This window comes from Hemitrygon akajei, unplaced genomic scaffold, assembly GCF_048418815.1.
Source record: "Hemitrygon akajei unplaced genomic scaffold, sHemAka1.3 Scf000144, whole genome shotgun sequence".
NCBI classification, from domain to species: domain Eukaryota; kingdom Metazoa; phylum Chordata; class Chondrichthyes; order Myliobatiformes; family Dasyatidae; genus Hemitrygon; species Hemitrygon akajei.
Genome location: NW_027332030.1, coordinates 1,163,377 through 1,186,289, shown reverse-complemented (window position 1 = coordinate 1,186,289; position 22,913 = coordinate 1,163,377). Strand labels below are relative to the sequence as shown.

At 45.4% G+C, this 22,913-nt stretch overlaps 1 protein-coding gene across 2 annotated transcripts; it reads left to right on the top strand.

Annotated features, from left to right (window-relative positions):
- On the top strand, positions 1-17,888 carry LOC140723887 (NACHT, LRR and PYD domains-containing protein 3-like). Of its 2 annotated transcripts, XM_073038426.1 has the most exons (9): positions 1-22; positions 617-783; positions 8,490-8,661; positions 8,769-8,834; positions 12,547-14,284; positions 15,408-15,494; positions 15,648-15,818; positions 15,974-16,141; positions 16,294-17,888. In XM_073038426.1, the coding sequence occupies exons 2-9, from the start codon at positions 742-744 to the stop codon at positions 16,400-16,402; spliced, it is 2,553 nt and encodes an 850-aa protein (XP_072894527.1). In that variant the 5' UTR covers positions 1-22; positions 617-741; the 3' UTR covers positions 16,403-17,888. The 2 variants fall into 2 exon arrangements, with proteins under 2 accessions (XP_072894527.1, XP_072894528.1); XM_073038427.1 differs by lacking the exon at positions 15,648-15,818.
- Positions 17,889-22,913: the final 5,025 nt, after the last annotated feature.

Below are 22,913 nucleotides of genomic sequence, written 5' to 3'. Positions count from 1 at the left end.
TCAAGTCCCCAACAAGGAGCAGGTGAGTGAAATATGAGGGTGATGGGTTCGCAGAATGTGGCAAGGAGGAGGGTAAAGGTGAGGCCTTGTTGGAGGGTTGGTCAGAGGAGAGGGGGAATGTGTGGGTATGGTACACGTGGTGTAGTGGGGCACCCGTTACCCCACTACAGGAAATGTACTACCTGCTCTGAGGATTTCCAGGATGTGTATTGGAGGAAATGCAGCTGTCCAGATAAGGAGAGAATTTCCGGGATGTGAATCAGGGGAAATGTATTTGCCAGGATGGAGGAAGTATCCATCTAGGAATACTGAGGAATCCAGATTCAGAAATCTGGGAAGCGAATATTACCGACAGTCCCAACATCTATTGCCCATCCAAAACTGAAATAGGTGAGTGGGCTGGTTGGCGGGATGGACTGGTTTGCATTAAATGTGGTCCTTCTATTACGTAATGTCTAGAACATCGTTGGTTCGGTTTTAAGGCCAGTGTTGGAATCAATCCATTGTTTGTGTCTGTAGGCAGGTTCAAGACACGTTTTTTTGTTGAGTTGGGTGAGAGTGGTGGAGACGAGGGATATCTGAGTTCAAGCCTACATATTCCTTTTTATATTCACAGAGCCAGGGTTTACAATCTCTGACCTCCTTGCAGAGGGGGGCGAGTATCAACTCTACCAACTGACAAAGTTCTACAGAGAGAGACTCAAACAAGCAATTGAAGAAAAGGTTGAAAGACTCGGTTGGATGTTGACGAAGGAGGGACATTTCAGTAGAGAAGAAAATGAGGTGAGTGTAGCTTGTGTATTGTCACAGAACTGCTGGGAATAGTGACCAAAATTAATCTCCTTCAACTTCTTGGAGTTCTACATGGAATTGGAGCCTTTGATCTCTGACTTGTCTCCAGCAGATCTGGTTTCAGCTGTTAAGGTGGGGAGCACTGGGAACTACAGGTTCAGTGTCACCTTTTCCTCTCAGACCTGCTGTATTTATCAGTGTGATATAAGAGCAGTGGCTGCATATCTGGACTTTGAACATGGACATCCAGTCTAAACTAATGTCAAATCTTGTCTGAACTGTCGAGCAGATTCACCTCATCTCATTAATCCAGGATGAGTATGAAACAGTCAGATTGTAAATTGAGCCAACCGGCTTCACTGCAGTACTTGATGGAGGGAAACCTGCTAACCACAGCTGGTCTTGGCTCCGTGAGTTCCCAAACAATGTGTGGCAGACTTGTCATAGTCATAGAAAGGTACAGCACAGAAGCAGGCCATTTGGCCCATCTATTCTATACCGGACTACGTAAACTACCTATTCCCATTGACCTTCACCGGGCCATGGCGATCTGTACCCTTAACATTCATGGATCTAACCGCATGTATCCGCTTGTACTGCTTGCGCTGCTAGATAGTTTCACACTCTTATCACCCTCTGAATTAACAAGTTTCACCTTTGTACCCCCTGAACTTTTCACCTTTCACCCTTTACTGATAACTTCTTGTTGTAGCACCTCTTCACCTCAGTACAAAATGTTGCTTGCATTTATCCTGTCTATACCCCATGTAATTGTGTACACTTCTATCAAATCTGCCCTCAGTCTTCCACGTTCCAATGAATAAAGTCCTAACCCCTTTACTCTTTTCTTATAACTTAGGTTTTCCAGTCCTGACAACATCCTTGTCAAGTCAAGTCAAGTCAAATTTACTCAAAAAGCACATTTAAAAACAACCCATGTTGACCAAAGTGCTGTACAAACCATAACAGGTAGCTAAAATTACAAATACAAGAAACACAGATATAAACAACAAGACACTCAGCTTACAGGCACAAAATAAACAATACACGAGCCTAGGCACAAGCCAAAAATCAGCCACATCAGGAAGATTCAACCGCTCGTGAATAAAGGTAAGTTTTGAGCCTGGACTTAAAAGAGTCAATGGAGGGGGCAGATCTGATATGGAGGGGAATGCTGTTCCACAGTCTAGGGGCTACAACAGCAAAGGCGCAGACAGCTCTGAACTTAAATTTAGATCGTGCGACAGCCAGGAGCCCCAAGTCAGCCGACCAAATGACCTGGAAGTAGAATAAGGGGTTAGAAGGTCTGCGTAATAAGTATTCTTTCAAACTTATTTCCATCTGTCCTGTAGGTAGGTGAGCAGAACTGCACATAATATCCAAATTAGTTATGGAAAACCTTTCCAATTCCCTACTGGTAACTGTTCTAGGAGATCAATCATTCAAACCCAGGACATCATTGCTCTTATTTCTCAGAGTAATGTCCTAAGCCCATCCATCTTCAGTTGCATCCTCTATTACCTTAATTCCATCATAGGTGTATGTTGCTTGAAGACGATTCAATGCTTACTTCATAATTCCTCAGTTAATCAGGAAGCCCATGTCTGCATTTAGGAAGTGATCATCATTTTACAGCATGAGTGCCAGGCAGTAACCATCTCCATCATAAGACGGCCGCACTGACATTCCTTAATGTTCTGCTGTCTTTATACATCATAAGACCATAAGGCATCGAAGCACAAATGGACCATTGGGCCCATCGATACTGCTCCACCATTACATCATAGGTGATTTCTTTATCCCTCTCAACCCCATTCTCCTGCCTTCTCCCAGTGTACTTTGCTGACCTGACTAATCAAGAAGGTACCAACCTCTGTTTTAAATATACCCAATGGCCTGGTCTCCGCAGCTGTCAGTGCCAATGAATTCTATAGATTCACTACGCTTTGGCTAAAGAATCTCCTCATCTCTGTTCTAAATGGACGTCCCTCTATTCTGAGGCTATTCCGTCTGGTTGTAGACTCCCCCACTTTGAAACATCATCTCTCCCACTTTGAAACATAATCCTCTCGATGCCTTTGACATTCCACAGGTTACAATTAGATTCCCCCTCATCCTTCCACACTCCAGCCAGTACAGACGCATCCAGGAATTATTCTCGTCAAAATCTGGTTTAAGATCACTGATTCTGTTAGTTTTGATTCCACTCTGGACTTTCCACAAAGCCATGACATATTTTCTCTGATCAGGGTCTAAAACCGTTCACAATAAGCAAGTGCGGTCTAGCCAGTCCTAGTTCTTATATTCTAATCCTCTCGAAATGAATGCTAACATTGTTTTTGCCTTTCCTAACACCGACTGAACCTGCACGGAATCCTGCACTAGTTCTCCTGACACTCTTTACAACTTTTGTTTCTAAATTTTCTCCCAGATTCAAAAATAGTCTACATCATCTCCGCGTCCTTTCAATGCCTTTGGATATTCCACAGGTTACAATTAGGTTCCCCCTCATCCATACACCTGCCATAGAACCATAGAACATTACAGCTCAGAAGCAGGCCTTTTGGCCCTTCTTGGCTGTTCCGAACCATTTTTCTGCCTAGTCCCATTGACCTGCACCTGGGCCATATCCCTCCCCACCCCTCTCATTCATATACTTGTCCAAGTTTTTCTTAAATGTCAAAAGTGAGCCCGCATTCACCACTTCATCTGGCAGATCATTCCACACTCCCACCACTCTCTGCGTGAAGAAGCCGCCCCCCCCCCCCAATGTTCCCTTTAAACTGTTCCCCCTTCACCCTTAACCCATGACCTCTGTTTTTTTCCTCCTCTGGCCTCAGTGGAAAAAGCCTGCTTGCATTCACCTTATCTATACCCATCATAATTTAATACACCTCTATCAAATCACCCCTCATTCTCTTACGCTGCAGGGAATAAAGTCCTAACCTATTCAACCTTTCTCTGTAACTCAGTTTCTCAAGTCCCAGCAACATCCTTGTAAACCTTCTGTGCACTCTTTCAACCTTATTAATATCCTTCCTGTAATTAGGTGACCAAAACTGCGCACAATACTCCAAATTTGGTCTCACCAATGTCTTATACAAACTCACCATTACATTCTAACTCTTATACTCAAAACTTTGATTTAGAAAGGCCAATGTACCAAAAACTCTCTTTACAACCCTATCTACTTGTGACGCCACTTTTAGGGAATTATGTATCTGTACTCCCAGATCCCTCTTGTTCTATTGTACTCCTCAGTGTCCTACCATTTACCTTGTATGTTCTACCTTGGTTTGAGCTTCCGAAGTGCAATACCTCACACTTGTCTGCATTAAACTCCATCTGCCATTTTTCTGCCCATTCCTCCAACTGGTCGAAATCCCTCTGCAAGCTTTGAAAACCTTCCTCACTGTCCACTACACCTCCAATCATTGTGTCATCAACAAATTTGCTGATCCAATTTGCCACATTATCATCCAGATCATTGATATAGATGATCCAATGGACCCAGCGCTGATCCCTGTGGCACACCACTAGTCACAGGCCTCCACTCAGAGTAGCAATCCTCCACTACCACTCTCTGGCTTCTTCCATTGAGCCAATGTCTAATCCAATTTACTACCTCTCCATGTATACCTAGCGACTGAATCTTCCTAACTAACCTCCCATGCGGAACCTTGTCAAAGGCCTTACTGAAGTCCATGTATACAACATCCACTGCCTTCCCTTCATCCAGTTTCCCGGTAACTTCCTCGAAAAACCCTAATAGGTTGGTCAAACATGATCTCCATGCAAAAAGCCATGCTGACTTTTTCTAGTAAGTCCCTGTCTATCCAAATACTTGTAGATCCTATCTCTTAGTATTCCTTCCAAGAATTTACCTACTACCGATGTCAAACTTACCAGCCTATAACTTCCAGGTTTACTTTTTGAGCCTTTTTTAAACAACGGAACTACATGAGCTATCCTCCAATCCTCCGAAACCTGACCCTTGGATATCGACATTTTAAATATTTCTGCCAGGGCCCCTGCAATTTCAACACCGGTCTCCTTCAAGTTCCGAGGGAATACCCTGTCAGATCCTGGGGATTTGTCTACTCTGATTTGCCTCAAGACAGCAAGCATCTCCTCCTCTTTAATCTGTATAAGTTCCATAACCTCCCTACTTGTTTGCCTTGTTTCCATAGACTCCATTCCAGTTTCCTTCGTAAATACAGATGCAAAAAACCCATTTAATATCTCTCCCATTTCTTTTGGTTCCATACATAGCCGACCACTCTGATCTTCAAGAGGACCAATTTTATCCCTTACTATCATTTTGCTCTTAACATACCTGTAGAAGCTCTTAGGATTATCCTTCACCCTGACTGCTAAAACAACGTCATGTCTTCTTTTAGCCCTCCTGATTTCTTTCTTAAGTATTTCCCTACTCTTTTTATACTCTGCGAGCATCTTATTTCCTCCCTGTTGCCTATACTTGTTATACATCTCTCGCTTCTTCTTTATCAGAGTTCCAATATCCCTCGAGAACCAAGGTTCCTTATTCTTATTCATTTTGCCTTTAACCCTGACAGGAACATACAAACACTGCACTCTCAAAATATCTCATTTGAAGGCCTCCCACTTACCAATTACATCCTTGCCAGAGAACAACCTGTCCCAATCTACGCTTTTTAGATCCTTTCTCATTTCTTCAAATTTGGCCTTTTTTTCCAGTTTGGAACTTCAACCTGAGAACCAGATCTATCTTTATCCAAGATCAAATTGAAACTAATGTCATTATAATCCCTGGAACCAAAGTGTTCCCCTACACACACTTCCATTACCTGCCCTAACTCATTTCCTAATAGGAGATCTAAAATTGCATCTCCCCAGTTTGTACATCTATATATAGATTTAGAAAACTTTCCTGAACACATTTCACAAACTCTAATCCATCTAGACCTGATGGTAGTCCCGATCAATGTGTGGAAAATTAAAATCCCCTACAATCACAACTTTCTGTCTCCTGCAGTTGTCTGTTATCTCTCTGCAGATTTGCTCCTCCGATTCTCGCTGACTATTGGGTGGTCTATAATACAACCCTATTAATGTGGTCATAATGTGGTTAATATGTTTCTCATATTAATGAGAAACTTTCCTGTTTCTCAGCTCCACCCATATGGTCTCAGTAGACAAGCCCTCTAATCTTTTCTGCCGAAGCACTGCTGTAATATTTTCCCTGACTAGCAAAGCCACCCCTCCACCCTTCATCCCTCTGCCTTTATCACGTCTGAAACATCGGAACCCTGGAACATTGAGCTGCCAGTCCTGCCCCTCTTGTAGCCAAGTTTCAGTAATGGCTATGATGTCATAATTCCATGTGTCAATCCAAGCCCTCAACTCTTCTGCCTTTCCCATCCTTCCACGCTCCAGCCGGTACAGGCGCATCCGGCACTCATTCTCAGCAAAATCGTTTCTGCCAAAGTGTATGGCCATGTACCTCCCTATACTACATTCCAATTGCCACTGATTTGTCCATTTTGTCATCAGTCTATGTCCTCTAGCGAAATCCCTGCTTTCTCAACACCTCCTGTCCTTCCCCATATCTTCGTAATGCGTGCAATCTTAGTCAGAAAGCCTTCAAATCATTAACATAAAGGAAAAAGAAACTGTCCCAAAACCAGACACTGCAGAACACTTTTGGTCACTAACATCCAACATGAAAAAGCCCTAATTGTTCCCAGCTCTGTCAGGCAAGATTCCCTTCCATGGATTTTGGTCTTTTTTAATATGTGCGTCCAAATTCCCCAAAATCTAATCCTCCATTCTCGACTGATGACATCTTCCCAAACGCTGATCAAACTAACTGGCCTCCCATTTTAAATGGTCGATCCTCCGAAACCATTCCAAAATCTAGTGATTCTTGAGTGATCATTACTAATGTCTCCACAATCTCTTCAGCCTCCTCTTTCAGAAGCAATCGGGTGCGCTTGATCTGGACTTCTCTATCTTCAGTACTTCAGTTTCCTGAGCGCCTTCTCCTTAATAATTGCAAATACACTCATATCTGCCACCTGACATTCTCAAATAGTAAACACAAAGTACACTGCAGATGCTGTGGTCAAATCAACACATACAAACAAGCAGGATGAACTCAGCAGGTTGGGCAGCATCAGTTCAAATGAGCAGTCAATGATTCTTTAGTCCTGACGAAAGGTCTCTGCCCGAAACCTTTACTGCTCATCTCAACTGATGCTGCCCGACCTGCTGAGTTCATCCAGCTTGTTTGTACGTGTTGACATTCTCAAATATCTGGCACGTTCTAATGTTTTTACAGTGAAGACTGACGCAAAATACCGACTAATACCTTCCGTCATTTCCTTGTCCCCTGACATTACCTCTCCGCTGTCATATTCCAGCGGCCCAAAATCCACTTTCCTCTCTTTCACTCTTCAAATATCAGACGGACCTTTTGGTAAGCTTTTTTACATTATTCGCTAGCCTACCTTCATATTTCATATTTTAAGTACTTAGGCTTTTTTAATTGCCTTGGTTTGTAAAAGCATCCCAGTCCTCCAGCGTTCTACTATATTTTGTAATATTCTGTACCCTCTCCCTTGCTTTTGTGCTCCTCATCAGCCACAGTTGATCGCCCTCCCTTTAGAATAATTCTGCATCTTCGTGATCATTTGTCCTGCACCTTTTAAATTGCTCCGAGAAACATCAGCCATTCCTGCTCTGCCATTGTCGCTGTTAGTGTCATTTTTGAATTTATTGTTGCCCAGCTCCTCTCTCATGCCTCTGTAATCCAACTGCCATACTGATACATCTAACTTTACATTCTCCCTCTCAAACTGCACTGTGAGTTCTGCTATTTGACGATCACTGCCTCTTAAGGGTTTATTTATCTTAAGCTCCCTAATCAAATCTGGCGCAATACGCAACACCGAATCCAGATCCGCCTTTCCTATAGTGGGGTCAACCATAGGCTTCTCTCAAAAGCCATCGCATAGGCATTCTATAAAGTCCCTCACTTGGGAATTCAGCACCGACATGATTTCCCAAATCTACCTGCATATTGACTATGTGACTATTTTCACATTCACCTTTTTGCATGCCTCTTCCCTCTCCTGTTGTAATTTGTAGGTCACATCCTGGCTACTGTTAACAGGCCTGTATCATCAGGGTCATTTTACTTATGCAGTTTCTTAACATCTACATCGTCCAATCCGATATCACCTCTTTCTCAGGACTTTTCATTTTTAATGACAGCATCTTTGACCCAACACTTCCACCTACCTGCGTATCCTTTCGATTCAATATTTATGCTTGGATGTAAGCACCCAACTACAAACTTCGTTCAGCCACGATTCAGTGATGCCCGCCATCCATTTTTTGCTCTCCCACTCTCCCCTTCTTCCATTCTTGTTGTCGCATCTTTTTGGTGTAATGTTGCACATTGATGGACAAGGAAATTAGTCACATTGCATCTACTGCAGGGTGTCAGTAAATACTTATTCTTGCACACTATTGATTTAGAATTTCCTTCTGTTACTGTTTCTCTGTTAATGACTGAACCCAGAGAGGATGAAGCAGCAGCCCAGTGACTGCATCTGTTCTGAAGCTACCGGGACCATGAACAGATATTTTCCTCCACATTCTCCATGTCTGTCTGTCTGCTCCACAATAAATTCATTGTTTTCCTTTTATAGAAAGTCACCGAACTGACAGAGAAGGGAAATCGGGCAGAGAGTTCCAAACTCTTCCTCAGTTTGGTGATGGGCAAAGGCTCCCGGGCCCGGAGGGCAATGTGGGAATCCTTTGTGACATGGAGAACTGAGTTACCGAAGTTGGACAGAATACTGAGGGAAATACAGGAACTCGGTACGTTAAAAACACGCACTGAACACAAAGACACATCGAAATAAACGTTTTAGTTAGTTTAATTATTTTAGCTCTGTTTCCATGGATTTTTTAATATATTTAAACAGGTCCCGATCCACAGGAATACATGAACGTCGCCCAAGGGTTATCTGAGCTACCCACGCAGCTGATAGGTGAGTGATGAAATGCACAGTTCAAACCACATCTCAGGTGTTAAACAGTGACTTGGCAAAACCTGGGAATCAAAATTCAGCAATAATCATTCGTTGATCTTTGGATTAAGCTTACAATTTAGAGAATCTCTCTTGGCAGCCTGAATATTCTATATTGTATTTTTATGTTAATCCAGCTGTTGGTTCTGTTGAAGCCTTCACTGCAGGTCCTCATGCTCTGGGAATCCCCACACACCCTAGGCAGTCTCCTTAAAGCACACGATATTGGGGGTATGGGATTGATGTGGATAGAGAAGTGGTTGGCAGACAGGAAGCAAAGGGTGGGAATAAACGGGACCTTTTCAGAATGGCAGGCTGTGACTAGTGGGGTACTGCAAGGCTCAATGCTGGGACCCCAGTTGTTTACAATATATATTAATGATTTAGACGAGGGAATTAAATGCAGCATCTCCAAGTTTGCGGATGACACGAACCTGGGCGGTGGTGTTAGCTGTGTGGAGGATGCTAAGAGGATGCAGGGTGACTTGGATAGGTTAGATAAGCGGGCAAATTCATGGCAGATGCAATTTAATGTGGATAAATGTGAGGTTATCCACTTTGGTTGCAAGAACAGGAAAATAGATTATTATCTGAATGGTAGCCGATTAGGAAAAGGGGAGGTGCAATGAGACCTGGGTGTCATTGTACAACAGTCATTGAAGGTGGGCATGCAGGTACAGCAAGCGGTGAAAAAGGCAAATGGTATGCTGGCATTCACAGCAAAAGGATTTGAGTACAGGAGCAGGGAGGTTCTACTGCAGTTGTACAAGGCCTTGGTGAGACTGCACCGAGTGTATTGTGTGCAGTTTTGGTTCCCTAATCTGAGGAAAGATATTCTTGCCATAGAGGGAGTACAAAGAAGGTTCACCAGATTGATTCCTGGGATGGCAGGACTTTCATATGAAGAAAGACTGGATCGACTAGGCTTATACTCACATGAATTTAGAAGATTGAGGGGAGATCTTATTGAAACGTATAAAATTCTAAAGGGATTGGACAGGCTAGATGCAGGAAGATTGTTTCCGATGTTGGGGGAGTCCAGAACGAGGGGTCACAGTTTAAGGATAAAGGGGAAGCCTTTTAGGACCGAGATGAGGAAAAACTTCTTCACACAGAGAGTGGTGAATCTGTGGAATTCTCTGCCACAGGAAACAGTTGAGGCCGGTTCATTGGCTATATTAAGAGGAAGTTAGATATGGCCCTTGTGGCTAAAGGGATCCGGGGGTGGGGGGGGGGGGGTTATGGAGAGAAAGCAGGTACAGGGTTCTGAGTTGGATGATCAGCCACGATCATACTGAGTGGTGGTGCAGGCTCGAAGGGCCGAATGGCCTACTCATGCACCTATTTTCTATGTTTCTATGTACAACATCAGTTTTCAGCGGTCCGATATCGACCCTCTCCCTTTTTTTAACTCTTTATATATCTGGGAAAGAAAAAAAAACTACTTTGGTATCCTTTCTTATATTACTGACCATATCCTTGCATTTCCTGCCTATTCATGTATAACTAGGAACATCTGTAACATAATTGCCTCCGACAGGACCCAGGCAGTAACTTGCAGGCACCCACAGCTCTGTCAAAAAAAACTAGCCACAATTGCTGTAAATTTACCCCATCTGACCTTAACCAAATGCCCTCTGGTATTAGACACCAGCCTTATGTAAAAAAGAAACAAATAAAAGATGAGGGTGTCGACAAAAACTTTTATCTCGCAAACTTGTACACGTCTGTCAGATCTCCATTCCGCCACCAGAGTAAACAAACCAAGTTTAACAAACCTCTACTTGTAGCACATGTCACCAAATCCAGGCAACATCCTGATGAACCTGTTCTGTACCCTCTCCAATCCTTGCAAGAGCTGGACAATCAGAAGTGAATACAATACTCCAGATGCTCCCTAAAACCATAAGATCCAGGAGCAGAATTAATCCTTTCGGCGCAATGAATTTGCTCTGCAATTCCTCTCTGCCCCATTATCCCAGTAAACATTGACAGTCTCCCGAATCAGGAACATATCGACCTGTATTTTAAATATACCCAATGACTTGTCTTCCTCAGCTGTCTATGACAATAATTTCACAGAGTCACCACCCGCCAGTGAAAGAAATGTCTCCCAGTGTGGGACCCTGGCAGCCAGGACAATTCGCACAGTTCCCAAGTATGTTCATTTTCTGTATGAGCCTCCCATGTGGGAGCTTGTCAAACACGCAACTAAAATCCAAGTAGACAATATCCATGTGTAACTTCATCCATCACCTTTGTCCCCTCCTGGAAGAACTCAATCAGGTTAGCAAGATGCTACTTCCCCCGCCCAAAGCCTTGCTGCTGAAACCTAACCCCCCACAAACATTCTCTCTGTCATACTCCCATGGGGCAGAAGATATAAAAGGCTGAAGGTATGTACCACCAGCCTCAAGGACAGCTTTAATTCTGCATTTATAAGACTATTGAATGTTCATCTACTATGCTATTATCTCCCAATAGCGTCTGAATCAAATAGCCTCTGTTAACCAAGTCCAGCTCCTGGCCTTCGTGTGTGGCTTAGCTACTAAGCCCGGTGGAAGAGTTTCATCCGAGAGCAGACAGGGCAAAGGCAGGTTACTGGGACTTACAACTATCTGCTTAGGGCAGATGGGTTTTGTCAGACACGATTGGCAGCTCCTCCAGGGGAAGAAAAACTCTGATCTCAATCCTCCGCTGCCTTGCCACTCTAACACTTCATGGGAGTAAACCCACAGGGAAAAACCTGGAGCTGGAACTCCTAAGGCAGTCTTATGTTGTGTTCAATGCAAACTGGCTGCTCCTGCGATGCTTCTGGTTCCAAGCTATATCTGTCTTTGCCGTTCCTTTGTGTTCATCAGATATATGGAGAGAGGAGCGTGCTACATGGGCAACTGCTTGCTCTCCATATAGCAGTGTCCTGTCTTGTGTTTTTAGTCAGCTGGGACGTAACATCCATGGTCGACCCTGACAGGCAGAGGCCTCATAATACAGCGCCCCACACCCCACTGCCAGACTGATCAGGAGCGGTTGCCGAGACATCACCACCCTCTCCCAGAAACACGGCGAACGTCACTGTCATGCTTGTGGTCTCTTCCATTCACAGAGACTCCATCTGTCCACCGCTCCTCCAACTTTGAAACCAAAAGCAAACAATTTTTTAATTGTCTTTCCAATGAGCTGTCGATCCGAAACCTCAAAGTCATTCTCTCCACAGATTCTGCCCGACCTCAGTATTTGACACATATTCTGCTCCTGTTTTAATGCAAGAGCAGTGGACACCTGTGACTCCCCAGTGTGCAGCTTTGCCAAAATGCACAGTGTCCTGCTTTCCGTATTTCCACAGCAGATTAACATTAACATCGTCTGTTAATGATGCAAACAATGCTTTAAACATAGTGAAATGTTGTTGTAACAGAAGTGCAGTCAGAAATGGAGTAGGATATCAGAGGAATGCTCGCCTTCACAAGCAATTCATACCAAAGTATGAGGATTGGACATTTTCTGAGACATTAATCGCTGTCAGTTCTGGTGTCTGTGAACAGAGTTTTACTTTCTGTCTTAATATGATTGGAAGCATTAAATCCGTTCAAACACTGAATGTTGAATTTGTAAAATTCTTTGTCAGTTGAGCCATTTAACATTTTGACAATGTTCTCTGTTCCCATGGAAGATATTCAACAGAAACATAAGGAGACTCTGCGGGCACAAACTGAAACACTGAGAGTGAACACGATCCGGATGACGGAGAAGGTGAAGGTTTTCCAGCTGGTTGATCGATACGCTGAGCTCACGGTCATTTCTACTGTTCGAGATCGGAGACTGGTGGAACATGAGCTGCTGGCAAGAGGCAAAGAGCACGACGAGTGGAGACAGAAACACCTTCGCGGAGAGTTAGAAAAAATCCAGACTGATCAGTTATTCCAGAGCAGCTTTTCCCGAAGTAAGTCCAAATCTGGGAATTCAGCAGCAGTGGCCGGAGTCGCAGGGATCGGGAAAACAACAATGGTTCAAAAGATTGTTTATGACTGGGCCACGGGGAGAATATACCAACAATTCCAGTTTGTCTTCAGTTTCAAATTCCGGGATTTAAACTCCATTAACTGCAGAATAAACCTGATGGAACTGGTTCTGGATCAGTATCCTTACTTTAGGAATTTACTGAGAGAGGTCTGGAAGAACCCAGAGGGATTACTGTTTATATTTGATGGTTTGGATGAATTCAAGCACAAAATTGATTTTGCTGACAGTCAGAGAGATACAGAACCCAAGCACCAGTGCCCAGATCCCGAGTGGTGGTGTGAAGTGTCTGACATTGTGTACAGTTTAATCCAGGGCAAGCTGCTCCCAGGGTGTTCAGTGCTGGTGACCACCCGCCCCACTGCTTTATATTTATTGGAAAAGGCAGAGATCAGTATCTGGGCCGAAATCCTGGGATTTGTTGATGAGGAACGGAAGGAATATTTCATCAGACATTTTGAAGATCAGACGGTGGCGGAAGCTGTTTTCAAACATGTGAAGGAGAATGAGATCCTGTACACCATGAGCTACAACCCCTCCTACTGCTGGATCCTCGCTCTGGCACTGGGCCCCTTCTTCACACAAAGAGTCAGGGACCTGCAGCGAATTCCCAAGACCATCACCCAACTGTACTCCTACTATATTTACAACATCCTGAAAAACCATGGCCGTGAAATTGAGAGACCCCGTGACGTGTTACTCAATGTTGGTCTGATGGCCTTCAGAGGAGTATCCCAGAGGAAGATTGTGTTTACAGATGTAGATTTGATCAAGTACAATCTGCAGCCTTCCCAGTTCCTGTCCGGGTTCCTGATGGAGCTTTTGGAGAGAGAGGATGCTGCCTGGAGCGTGGTTTACACATTCTCACACCTCACCATCCAAGAGTTTGTAGCGGCAGTCGCACAATTCCTGACTATACACCCCGGAGGTATCCTGAAATTCCTCACTGAAGCCCACAACACGACAGATGGGCGATTTGAGGTATTTCTCCGTTTTGTTGCTGGTCTCTCCTCCCCAATGACAGCTCGGGGCCTGGAGGAGTTTCTGGGTCCATTTCCTCATCAGACAACCTGCCAGGTGATTGACTGGGTGAAGGAGGAGGTTAAACGCCAGAGTGGAAACACATGGAGTGAAGAAGGTAAAAGCAGCCTCCTGAACACATTGCACTACCTGTTTGAGTCTCAGAATCGTGGACTGGCTCAGGCCGCACTGGGATCTGTGGAAACAATTTCATTTAATGGGATGATACTGACACCAATTGACTGCGCAGTCCTGTCTCATGCCATTGGACTCTGTGATACAATAAAACACCTCGACCTGCAGAACTGCCATGTTCAGTGTGAAGGAATCCAGCGGCTGGGACCCGGGCTGCACAAGTGCCAGGAGTTGAGGTAACTTGATTTATCTCTCACTCTGAACTGTGAACCTGTTCCACAGTGTTGCTTCAATGTAAAGGGATTTGGGTCAAACTGTAGTAACGAATTGTGTCAAATTTGTAGTAAATCAGATTGTGAAGAATTGTGACAAATGCCCAGGGGATCAGCCAGTAATTCCCCAAGGACGGGAGGGTTCTGTGGTTCCTTGTGAAGGGATGTTGGGGAATTCATCAGATCAGTGAACAACGACCATTGGTTTAATGGTAGTAAATCACAGGAATGGCCGTGTTTCCTGCTGCCTGTGACACGCCCATTGACAATGTTCCTTCTCACTGTTACTGACACCCAGACTGGCACTGACTGCAGCAGGTGAGTCAGAGATTCACACCCCCTTCCCCTTACCGTCAGCAGACTGTCCCAGTGAGAAGGAAAGAAATACCATTGTGAGATTGTCCTCCCCTGCCCTTCCCTGTGTGTGACTATCACCATCAGTCCACCTGTGTGACTGTGCTCACTACCAGATACCCAGACCCCATGGGCGCATCTCCTCTCCTGATTGTGGGCCTCAGTTCAGATCCACCCCTCCCTTGCAATGTATTTCTGGATCATCTCATCTTGTTGGATTATCTTTTGCCATCGGTATACTGCTGTGGAACTTCTCATCCCCATCCCCGTCCTCCTGTGGAACCTCTCATCCCCATTACCCTTCCTCATGAGGGATCTCTCTTCCCCATTCCCTTCCTCCTGCAGATTCTGTCTTCCTATCCCTTTTCCTCAGGTGGGGTCTCTTCCAACATCTCCCATCGACACATTCCCACTCACAAATCTTCCTCACTGTGGGACTTTCTCCCATCCTTCATCCCTGACCCTCCCAACCCTCTCACATCAGGAACACTTTTCTAACCATCGGGGAATGGAATAGAATATGTGGAGTTTACAGTGTCACAACGACAGACTAAATTACTGACATTCGGTGAATACCCTGGAGCTGGTCAGTGAGGGACATTGACAGTGATGGGAACTTCGATCAGTGATTTACTGAAAGGTTTAATGTTTCCTGAAATATCCGAGTGAGAGAAATTCCCTCAGACCCACGGTTTGAATCATTATGTTCATCAATTTGTCTGTTTGTGTTTAGACTTGGGGAGAATAAACTGGGAGATTCAGGAGTGAAACTGGTGTCTGCAGCTCTCAGGAACCCAGAGTGTAAAGTACAGAAACTTCAGTAAGTACCAGACTGTGGGAGATTGTGTTTACGGTCACTGGGTGCCTGACACTGAACATTAATGTGATCAGTAATTGTGTTACTGATGAACACGGGGGATTTGTACCATCTCCTGTCTCTCTGTCCTTCACTCTCACTCTCTCTCATCTCCAGGCTGGACAATGTCGGTCTCACAGATTCTGGTGCCGAGGATCTCGTCTCCGCTCTCAGTACAAACCCATCACTGATGGATCTGGACCTGAGTGCTAATAAACTGGGAGATTCAGGAGTGAAACTGGTGTCTGCAGCTCTGAGGAACCCGGCGTGTAAAATACAGAAACTGTGGTAGGTACAAGACTGTGGGAGATTGTGTTTACAGTCACTGGGTGTCTGACACTGAACATTAATGTGATCAGTAATTGTGTTACTGATAAACACTGGGGATTTCTACTGTCTCCTGTCTCTCTGTGTCCTTCACCCTCACTCTCTGTCATATTCAGGCTGAACCATGTCGGTCTCACAGATTCTGGTGTCGAGGATCTTGTCTCCGCTCTCAGTACAAACCCATCACTGATGGTGCTGGACCTTGTATCAAACTCGCTGACAGACCGATCTGTCCCCGCTCTCCGCCGCCTCATACTGACCCTCCCGAGTCTGGAGCGGATTGGGTGAGTGTTTGTGTTCAATGTGATAAAATATCAGCGGATCCGCGGGTTTTCTGGTGATATTTGTCTGTGAGAGTTGTTGAAACATTAACCCCGGTCCCCTGTTACTCACATGTGGTCTGTTTATTTCATCTTTATTCTCCCATCTGTTTCAGGCTGAGGAACAATGTTTTCAGTGAGGCTGGGAATCGTTTCAGTGAGACCGGGTGGAAGGAACTGGAGTCTCTGCAGGAACCCAGCCCCGGAATGATAGTGACCATGTGAATATCTGAATATGTAAACATCCCCGCTCGCGGGATGGGGACATTTTGGCCGTTTTCCCGTACGCCCCTTTAACTGCAACCCTTACCTTTAATAGACGTGCGCCAGGTATAATTCCCAACCATTCTGACCGAACTGGCTCCAGTCTTGCGCTCTGTGACATCAGAAGCGGTCCCTCAGTGACGTATTTCCGCTTCTTGTCCTGCGGCACAGCTTCTGCCCGATGTTCCCGTTCGAGACCCCTCCCACGTGAGTCCTCCACGTAGGACCCTGGGTCATTACACAGACAGGAAGATCCTGGGACCCCGTGACCCGGACAAGGTTGTCCGGGGAGAAAATCTTTTTGCTCCCTTTGCTGAGGACAGTGCATTCGGCAGTCTGGCCGAAATAATAATGTTAAATTGACAAATACCTCAAATGGGACAGTAGATCTGCAGCGATCCCGGACGTGGTCCTGAACTGTGATTTTAAAGATTATCGGTTCCCCGATGGAGACCGACTGTGAGATTATTCAATCTGTCACTGCTTTTCGCTGGTCAGTTAATTGTGTGTGACTATGAGTGAATCGGAAGCAGTTTATTTGTTCCCGTACGTCAGCAGCTCACACATTAGGACCATAGAAGATTACAGCAAAGAAACAGGCCTTTTGGCCCTTCTTGGCTGTGCTGAACCATTTTTCTGCCTCGTCCCAATGACCTGCACCTGGGCCATATCCCTCCATACACCTCTCATCCATGTACCTGTCCAAGTTTTTCTTAAATGTCAAAAGTGAGCCCGCATTCACCACTTCATCTGGCAGATCATTCCGCACTCCCACCACTCTCTGCGTGAAGAAACCTCCCTAATGTTCTCTTTAAACTTTCCCTCTTCACCCATAACCCATGACCTGTTTGCTTTTTCTCTCCCCTAGCTTCAGTGGAAAAAGCCTGCTTTCATTCACTCTATCTATACCCATCATAATTTTATACATCTCTATCAAATCACCCCTCATTCTCCTACGCTCCAGGGAATAAAATCCTAACCTATTCAACCTTTCTCTATAACTCAGTTTCTCAAGTCCCGGCAACATCCTTGTAAACCTTTTGTTCACTCTTTCAACCTTATTAATATCCTTCCTGTAAATAGGTGACCAAAACTGCGCACAATACTCTAAATTCAGTCTCACCAATGTCTCATACAACCTCAGCATAACATTCCAACTCTTATACTCAATACTTTGATTTATAAAGGCCAATTTACCAAAAGCTCTCTTTACGACCCTATCTACCTGTGATGCCACTTTTAGGGAATTATGTATCTGTACTCCCAGATCCATCTGTTCTACTGCACTCCTCAGTGTCCTACCATTTACATTGAAATACCTCACACTTGTCCGCATTAAACTCCATCTGCCATTTTTCAGCCCATTCCTCCAACTGGTCCAAATCCCTCATCTAACATTGTTAAATTTACACTTGTCGTGATGAAATCAATAAACCGCTGTTACTTCCTGACTTGGTGTTGAACTTGTCTCATTTGAAGAAAAATAGTGACCTGGGGTTACTGTTGCCCCCGGTGAACTGCAATAATGGGTCTGAGCTCCTCACACTGGTACTGCAGCGTCTCAGCTCCAGGCTGAGGGATGTCAGTCTGATGGTGTCTGATCCCCAAGACCCCTTCACTAACCATTCCCATTCAGGCTGACACACGACTCCCTCACACCCCAAATACCCACACAATCCCGACCCCCACCGTCCTGCGGGATCTCCTTGTTCTCACAGAAAAAAAAGACAAAAGAGATTGGAAGCTCATATACTGATAGTGTTAGTCACAGGCTTAATATCATTCAATAGCGTCCCATCATACAATCCCAGGGACAAACACAGGGTGAAGCTCCCCACACACCATCCCAACACACATTCTGGGACTACGACCCACACTGAAGTTCCCTCTGCTCCGTCCCGTCACACACTCCCGGGGTCAGACACAGCGTGGAGCTCCCTCCACACCGTCCCTTCACACACTCCCGGGATGAGACACAATCTCCCTCCACTCCTCCCATCACACACTCCCGGTGTCACACACAGATTGGATCTCCCTCCACACTGTCACATCACACACTCCTGGGGTCCGACACATAGTGAAGCTCCCTCCAAACCATCCCATCACACACTCCCGTGGTCAGACACAGAGTGAACCTCCCTCCACACAGTCCGATTACACATTCCCGGGGTCAGATACGGAGTGAAGCTTCCTCGAAACCATCCGATCACACACTCCCGGGGTCAGACACAGCATGGAAATGTATTGAATGAGCTGGGAGAAATCGAGGAAGAACTGTTGTGTTAAGTTCGTGAGATAGATTGGAGGTGGTTCTAAATGTCTCTTGGACATGTGAGTGAGCGGCTGTTTTAGTGTGGAAGCTTCGTTTGGAGTTTTTCTGCCAGTTTGGACTGGGTTCATTGACGGCTGCGAACAGCGTAGCACCCTGCTGTGGCTGCTGCCAACTCGCCAGGAAGCCTTCTCGCTCAAAAACCGGAGACAAACGCCATTGTTACCCCACTAACATCGGGACAACATCACCCCCCCCCCCCCTCATCTTCATGATTCTTGTTTGGTGTAGGAGCCGGAGCATCTGTTGAGACATCTTGAACTCTCACGGCCTGGGAGGTCTTCAGGACAGATGGAGCATTTCCTGGCATTGGAATTTCTGGCGCTGAGCCAGCAAGGTACTGTTGAGTACAAACTTTTCTGGCCAGTTATCCAAACCGCTCCAGGACTTTATAACCGGCACCACCATATAGTTCTCGATTCGGGCGTAGTGCCAGCATGCCGGACCAGTCTCCAGGGAGTCGCAGGCCTTCGGGGAGTTATGCAAAGGTGGCTGCCTCTCCTGCCTCGAACAATGCCCTATTTCGGTCGGTGAAAGTGGAATGTGGGGTGCAATGTATTTTGCGTCCTGGAATTAAGCTGAAAAATTGTGCGGAGGCCATGGAAGACCAGGTGGGGAAAGGTGGTATTTTGACCACCGAGAAAGAGTTCAGGAAGGCAGTGTTTTGCTGGAGAATGATGAGTTAGTGCACCGGGCTCTTAGCAGGGGGATCACGGTGGAAAACATCTTTTTACAGATGGAGCTGATGACAGCTCCCACACAACGCATCGTCCTCGGTCACGTTAAGCCTTTCATCCCCAAAGAGGATCTGCTTCCCTCACTAGCACGCTTGGGGCAAGTACGGTCAGAGATAAATGCCATCAGACACAAATTTAAGAGACGCACCCTCCGTACCGTAATCTCTTTCCGGTGACAGGTATTCATGCAGCTGGAAAAGGAGGACGAAGTTGAGGGACGGTTTACAGTCCGGCACGAGGGGTACGCTATCAGGTACATTGGAGCTGTGAGCACCCACGGTGCCATGCGTGCGGGGAAGTGGGGCACTTTCTGAGGGACTGTCCTAACACCCAAATCCCTAGGGAGTCCACATCGGGCAACAATGCCCCAGCTACCTCTGCACCGGATTCTTATTCCTGCACCTACACCTGCGCCTTCTCCTATCTCTGTCCCTATTCCTACCTCTGTTCCAGTCTCTGGTCCTACCCCTGTGGTTCAGGCGAGTGTTCCTGAGGCTACGTGCAGGGAGGTTCAGGCGAGGGATGGGGTGGAGCCTGTGCGGGGAAGGAAAGCGAGGAAGAAATCCAAACACACTCAGAATTCGGCCCCCGACACCGCAGAGCTCACGCCCATTTGCCCTGAAGTGGAGCGGGAGGCTCGGGGAAGCGCACAGTCGGACGGGGTGATGGAAGCGATGAGTGCCGCCCCATCGGTGAATCCTGCACCTGTGTGCTCCTCTAGCTTGAAGAGGAGAGGGGAATGTAGATGCGGGGGAGTCCCAGGAAGGGGTGGGAATCCGGGTAGAGATTGGTTGAAATCCTGAATCCCCAAATGTGGCCACCAGCCCTATGGTAGGTGGTGTGATTGTGCAGGACACTAGTGCTAGGCCTGTTTGCACAATTAAGACAGACCTGGAGCCCTCCACCCAGGACTTAGTAGTAAGCGTCTCCCTGGAGGCAAGTGTATTAAACAGTATGAGCGGAGAGGAGACCAAGTTGTCTCACCGTCAGAATCAGGCTGCTGGTGGAACCTGAGGAGGGTCATATACTCTGCATACCGACCCCATCAACTAATGGGAGTCCATGGGGATTTTCCCTCCATTGTCGTCACTGTGGATAAGACAGATGTGACGGTGGAGCAGGCCGGTATGAGTGAGGTGCCCGCTGCGCAGTGTGTGTTAGAAGTGCAACCATCTATTAGAACATACGGGGAGGAGGATGAGGGATTTATCTGTGGTGAGGGGTTAGAGGGAGACTCCTTTGATAGCGAGGTAATGGACATCCTCACCCTTCCTGAGAAATCCTCATTCATACATGTGGAGGAAATTAGAGATGATAATAATAATAATAATAATAATAATAACAACTTATTTATAAAGCACCTTTCATCCAGACGATGCCGTTCACACCACATCACAACGGGATAAACTGCAAACTAGAAAATAAAAGACAAAATGCCAGTCGTAATATGTACCGCAGACTTCTGCACAGTTTTAGGTGTTGAATTCTACAGTTTAGGAGCATAGTTCCAAAAAACAAAACCCTGATCTCCTTATTATTCTTTGACCTTCTACATTATCGTCTGCCTGCACTGCATTTTCTCAGCAACTGAAACACTGTTTCCCTAAACTATTCTGTTCTGCTTTTCCTTGTACAACCTCATTGCACGATGTGATGTAATTTGGATCGCATGCTGAAATGTTTTCCATTTTACCGTGGTGCATGTGACAATAATAAGCCAATTTACCTATTTATTGTTTTCAATAATACAGCGCCCCCTTGGTTGCTTTAAATTGCTATACCCGGGGGGTGGTAGTGGGGTTAAGCTCCCACGACCTATTAAATGCTCCCAGTGGTAAGCAACTGGCCGAAGTGCTGTAGTGCTCTGCGTGTATCTCCATTCTTGACCTGCTTCCTGCAGATCACTCCATTTATTGTGATGATTATGGATTCCAAATCCTAATGTGTCTCCTTTAGCTCTGTCTGACCTGCACATCATCATCACTCCAGTCAGAGTGACCTCCAGTTACTCGGTCAATTTGTCAGGAAACCTCTCTTTCAGTCACTACATCAATGCACACCGGAGTCCTCAGTGAATCCATTCCTTCTCCAGACATGCCTCAGAATCTTAGAATGCTACATTGCAGAAACAGGCCCTTCAGCCGAAATGTTAATCTGCCTCGTCCCATCAACCTGCAATTAGAACATCGCCCTCCATGTCCCTCCCATTCATGTACCAATATGGAATTCTCTTAAATGTTACAATCCTGCCGGCATCCATCACTTTCCCAGGCACCGTGTTCCACACTGTTGCCACAGTATGAATGACGATAATCCCGTTGTTGTTCATTTTAAACATTTCACCATTCATCCTTAGCTCATGAATTCTTCTTCCAGTCTAGCTGTAACTTTATATAGCTCTATCAAATCTCCTTTCATTCTCCTGAACGCCAGGAAATAAAGACTGCACCCACAGCAATCTCTTCTGGTTCCCTTTAAGCATTTCACCATTAATTTTTAATTCATGAACTAATTCCAGTCTATACTCTTCAGAATTTTCTATAGCTCTGCCTGATCTCCTCTCATTCTCTTTCGCTCTGTGGAATGAAGTCCGATTCTATTTAATATTTTCCTACAAATCAAGTCCTCACATACGGGCAATATCCTTGTATATTTTAAATATGGTCAATGGTAGGTCATTGAAGGCCAGTTAGAAGAGTGGGCTGAAAGACGGCAGATGGAGTTTAATGCTGATAATGCTTATTAATGCTGATAAGTGTGCAGGGCTACATTTTGGTAGGAATAATCCAAATAGGAAATACATGGTAAATGTAGGGCATTGAGGAATGCAGTAGAACAGAGTGATCCAGGAATAATGGCGCATAGTTCCCTGAAGGTGGAATCTCATGTGGATAGGGTTGTAACGTTCTCGTTCGGGTGTGAAGTAACGCCGAGGTAAACGTTGAGATAAACCAGAATCAATGCAAACGAGACCGCAGTAAGATTAACCATTTACTGTTCACTCTTCACATTAACGCATGGTGACAACTGTTGAAAAACAATACAGGATTGGTACAGTGTTTGTTTCCTTCTAAATATCACATTTACATTGTGAATACTTGCAAAGGTAAAACTACGATAACTACATTACATTAAAGTGCAGCATACAGTCAGAATCTAGCTGCTCCATTGGCTGCTTTAGATACACTTCAATACAAACTATCCCGACTCTTTAACTGACGAAAAGGTAAACCTTACCGACCGTCGTTACTTTTAACAGAATCGGCGTTAACATTTTAACTCGAAATATCGATTATCTAATGACTTACAGCGTTGCTTTCACTGTGTCTTTGGTGCATAGAGAGACCCTAGTCAGCGTTATGGTGGCACATGTGAGTGACCCCCACCCTTGCGTGAATTTCAAACC

Bases quoted from the DNA above. Each gene is read 5' to 3' on its own strand.
- LOC140723887 (XM_073038426.1), top strand. From the start codon at position 742: ATGTTGACGAAGGAGGGACATTTCAGTAGAGAAGAAAATGAG. The intron at 784-8,489 runs GTGAGTGTAGCT...TTCCTTTTATAG, and splicing joins TCAGTAGAGAAGAAAATGAG to AAAGTCACCGAACTGACAGA. The intron at 14,285-15,407 runs GTAACTTGATTT...GTTTGTGTTTAG, and splicing joins CACAAGTGCCAGGAGTTGAG to ACTTGGGGAGAATAAACTGG.